General features: G+C 38.3%; 1 protein-coding gene across 1 annotated transcript; it reads right to left on the bottom strand.

The window, feature by feature from the left end:
• Positions 1-353: 353 nt before the first annotated feature.
• LOC136255061 (zinc finger BED domain-containing protein 4-like) lies at positions 354-2,307 on the bottom strand. The gene is made up of 3 exons (XM_066047780.1): positions 2,166-2,307; positions 1,569-1,768; positions 354-1,484 (listed from the first exon to the last, which is right to left on the bottom strand). The coding sequence occupies exons 1-3, from the start codon at positions 2,305-2,307 to the stop codon at positions 354-356; spliced, it is 1,473 nt and encodes a 490-aa protein (XP_065903852.1).
• Between the last annotated feature and the right edge of the window lie 1,752 nt (positions 2,308-4,059).

The raw sequence follows: 4,059 nt of genomic DNA, 5'->3' as shown, positions 1-4,059 counted from the left end.
TTAAACCGATCCGATACCGATTCGATATGTAAAAATAAATTTAAAACCGATATGATACCGATACGATATACCGATATAAACTTATGTTGTATTATCATATTATTTCATTTTTTGTTATAGGTACTGTTGAACTGGAGACAACTATAGTTACACTAAGAAAACAATTGCAATGAAATTGACAGTATAATATTTTTGTTACAGGTACTGTTGAACTGGAGACAACTATAGTCACACTAAGAAAACAATCACAATGAAATTGACAGTATAATATTTTTGTTATAGGTACTGTTGAACTGGAGACAACTATAGTTACACTAAGAAAACAATCACAATGAAGTTGACAGTATAATGGTCTATTGTTGAGGCATTGACATCAAGTTTCGCTTAATGAAAGTCAACATTTCTAGTTTTTCAGCTAGCAAGCATCGTCTTCTACTGCTATCAATTATACCAGTGTCACTAAACAAACTTTCTGAAGGAACAGAGCTGGGTGGGGCTGATAGATATTTCTTGGCCATCACTGCTAACATAGAGTAATGTTCTTTATTTTTCCTCCAGTAATCAAAAGGGTTCATAAATTTTTTATCTTCAGGATTGTCTATGACAGGTTCACTTACGTAGTCTGTTACCATTGCTGACAGACTTTCCTCAATGTCGGCCGCTGGGGTTGAACTTGCAGGTGCTACTTTTTTAATTGCCTTTTTATATGAAACGTAAATATTAAATCCTTTCTTTTTTAAGGGTAGGCTACTTGGGTTTGTAGCACTAGGCTCGGTAGGCTGCTCTGATATATCACAGTTGTGAACTTGTAGCTGTGCCAAACATGGTTGAGTGTTATCCTGTTCATTCAACACTAATGTTGGCTCTGTTCGACATACTGCAATTAGTCTTTGCACTGCTAATTCACTAGTTGCACTGTCAAAAAACGAGGCTTTGAACCTTGGATCTAATAGGGTAGCTATAATGTAATTGTCTTCTTTATAAACATGACTGAATCGAGATTGAAGAGACTCCAGTAGTTCCTCTTTAGTGGATAGTATACCTCTAAACTTCTCTTGTGTATCACCAGATTCCTCATTTAGCTCAGATTTTAAATTTTCTAAAAATGGAATCACTTCTGAAATAACAGCCCTTTTAGCACTTAATTCTTTTGTGATTCGCTGCATAGGCTCAAGTAGTTTGACTACCTTTTCTGCTAGCTGCCACTCATTTGAATTCAACTTCTCTGGAAGCTCAAAATCAGTGTCATAGAGGCTGATTGCCCTACGTTGTTCAACTAAACGATCTAGTAAATAGTAAGTAGAATCCCAACGCGTAGGCTCGTCCTGTACAAGCTTATGCTCAGGCAAGTTTAGCTGCTTTTGAATGCTATTTAAACGCTCTACAGCTAGGTGAGAATGCTTAAAATGTCCAACAATTTTTCTGCACCTTGCTAACATGTCAATTACAGCACGTTGTGTCATAATACAGTCTTTGATGACCAGCTACAAGGTGTGTATTGTACAGCCAATAGCAGGTAAATCAGACTGCTCAATGCCTGCCACCATATTAGCAGCATCATCCCTTACCACAACGTGTACCCTGGACTTCTCGATACTCCAAGAGTCTAACAGCTTGGTGATTGTCTCAGATATGGCCTCAGCTTTGTGAGAGCCAGGAAATGGACATACTTGAAGTATCCGCTCTTCCCTTGTGAAACTCTCTGGGTTGATAAAGTGGGCTGTCCAACTAATTAATGAATCTCCACCAGCCTCCCTAGTCCAGATGTCTGTAGTAAAACTTACAGGGAACTTACCTCCATAAGAATGAATCTCTTCGTGAAGCTTTGTTTTGATAGTAGAATAAAAATGCGAGGTATATTTTTTTCTGAAAAGTATTTTCTAGATGGCATGACATATCTAGGACATACATTGGCTAATAATCGAAGAAAGCCAGCATCCTCAACAATGGAAAACGGCTGTGAGTCGAGGGCCATCATTTCTGCAATCCAATTCGTTATTTTCTTGTGTTGTGGATGGTTGTACGTCCATGCGTCTTTGTTTTCCTTCACTTCGTTCAGCGTGAGCTGACGCACATCAGCCTTTCTCCGCTTTGTGTCCTGTTCTGCTTCCCTTCGGTTGTTTCTCTCGGCTTCTGTTCTCGTTTCAAATGGTATCGTAGATTACTTGTATTAAAATTCTTCGCGCTTGCTCCACCTCGGCCTACAGCTTCATCACAAGTGTTACATTTAGCGTTTTTTTCATCTTCAGGGTCAATATTAAAGTACTCCCAAATCACACTCCTCTTTTTCGACACGTGTTTCGCCATGACCTTACAAATTTATATTTCAAATTATACGAATAAAACTTTTCCGAATGCACACGTGCATATATTGGTATATCGAATCATTGTTATTGTATTTTATCGGCTTTTTCGATATAGGGTTAAATTGTTATATCGGCCACCGATACAATATATATCGGTTTATCGGTACACTTCTATTTTTAACCTGTCTTTTTTTCTTTACCACAGGAAGAAGAAAAGATGAAGTAGATGTACTTTAAATATTTTATCAGTAAATGTACAAATTATATATATAATACATAATTATATTGATTACAGAAATCTCCATGGTAGTTTCTTTGTAACTGAACACTCTACAAAGTGACTTCTTCTAGATGCTCTAGTATCTCTACAGGGTGAATTGTTTGTAGCTGAACGATCTACAAGGTAACTTCTTCTAGCTGATCTCTCTACAGGGTGATTTGTTTGTAGCTGAATTCTGTACAGGTGATTTGTTTGCAGCTGAGCTCTTTACAGAATGGTTTCTTTGTAGCTGAACTCTCTACAAGGTAACTTCTTCTAACTGATCTCTCTACAGGGAGATTTGTTTGCAGCTGAACTCTCTTCATGATGGTTTCTTTGTAGCTGAACTCTCTACAAGGTAACTTCTTCTAACTGAACTCTCTACAGGGCAGTGGCGGATCCAGGATGGGGCATTTGGGGCAAATGCCCCCCCCCCCCCCCCCCCCCCCTTCAAGAAATTGCATACAAGATCGAGATACTCTAATAGAGCAGTCAATTACTCTAATAAAGCAGTCACAATGTTCATGAGGCAGTGTAGCTTACCTATGAAGCTATAAATAGGATTTTATTTTACATAACAGACGTGATATAGTTGGTAAGGATAACTAGCTATTATTGTCGTGACCTTTTTTTTTTTTTTTTTTTTTTTTTTTTTGGTCTTTAACTGGTTTTCAGCAAGTTTTTTTGGTCTTCAACTGTTTTTCAGAAAGGTGCCCCCCTCTTTCCAAACTCTGGATCCGCCCCTGCAGGGTGAATTGTTTGTAGCTGATCTCTCTACAGGGTGACTTGTTTCTAGCTGATCTCTATACAGGTTACTTGTTTCTAGCTGATTTCTTGAATTCTCTTCAATGTGACTGCTCTATTAGGATGACTGCTCTATTAGAGTATCTCGATCTTGCACTTGCTACACCAAGTTGGATTTCGTGTTATAACTCCGTGGCTTTAAGTCTGATTCTTCTACACCATTGAAGAGCCTTTCTAAGATGATTACTCCATCTGTACAGCAATTTTCAAAGCATTAGCCCAAGCGGTTTATCTGGTAGGCGTGGCAAACAGTCGTTTTTAATTAGCTAATCTCGATTGCGTAATTGTTACACACTGTTGGTTTTTTCGTTGTATCTTCCTGGTTTTTAGCTCGATTTCTTTCAAATCACAAAAGGTTTGAGGTTTAATAGTTAACCTATTCACCCACCGATTTTCAGCCTCTTCCCATACGAGGTTTACCATATAGGCGTGACAACATATTGGTGTTATTTTTAGTGAATAATCGCTCATAACTCTTTGCCTGTTTATCGTATTCCAGCCAAAGTTGGTGCCGAGATGCGCCTTTATACCCCCCTTCTGTGTGCCAAATTTTAAGGCAATCGGATATGGCGTTCGCATTTTATAGCAGTTTTTGTAAGTGTGCGAAAAGAGGAAGAAAATAAGAAGAAAAAAACGAAGAAACTAAGCCAATTTTTGAAGTCGCATATCTCGGGAACGCTTGAAGCGATT

Source organism: Dysidea avara, chromosome 5 (genome assembly GCF_963678975.1).
Source record: "Dysidea avara chromosome 5, odDysAvar1.4, whole genome shotgun sequence".
NCBI lineage: Eukaryota > Metazoa > Porifera > Demospongiae > Dictyoceratida > Dysideidae > Dysidea > Dysidea avara.
Note: the sequence above shows the minus strand (reverse complement) of the source record. Positions and strands in the feature narration are given on the sequence as shown.

What these genes read in the sequence shown, in the direction of transcription:
- LOC136255061 (XM_066047780.1), bottom strand. Translation starts at nt 2,307, where the DNA reads ATGGCGAAACACGTGTCGAAAAAGAGGAGTGTGATTTGGGAGTACTTT. An exon ending in CGCGAAGAATTTTAATACAA is followed by an intron (nt 1,769 to 2,165) that starts GTAATCTACGAT and finishes GTTTTACTACAG; the next exon opens with ACATCTGGACTAGGGAGGCT. An exon ending in AGTCCAGGGTACACGTTGTG is followed by an intron (nt 1,485 to 1,568) that starts GTAAGGGATGAT and finishes CACACCTTGTAG; the next exon opens with CTGGTCATCAAAGACTGTAT.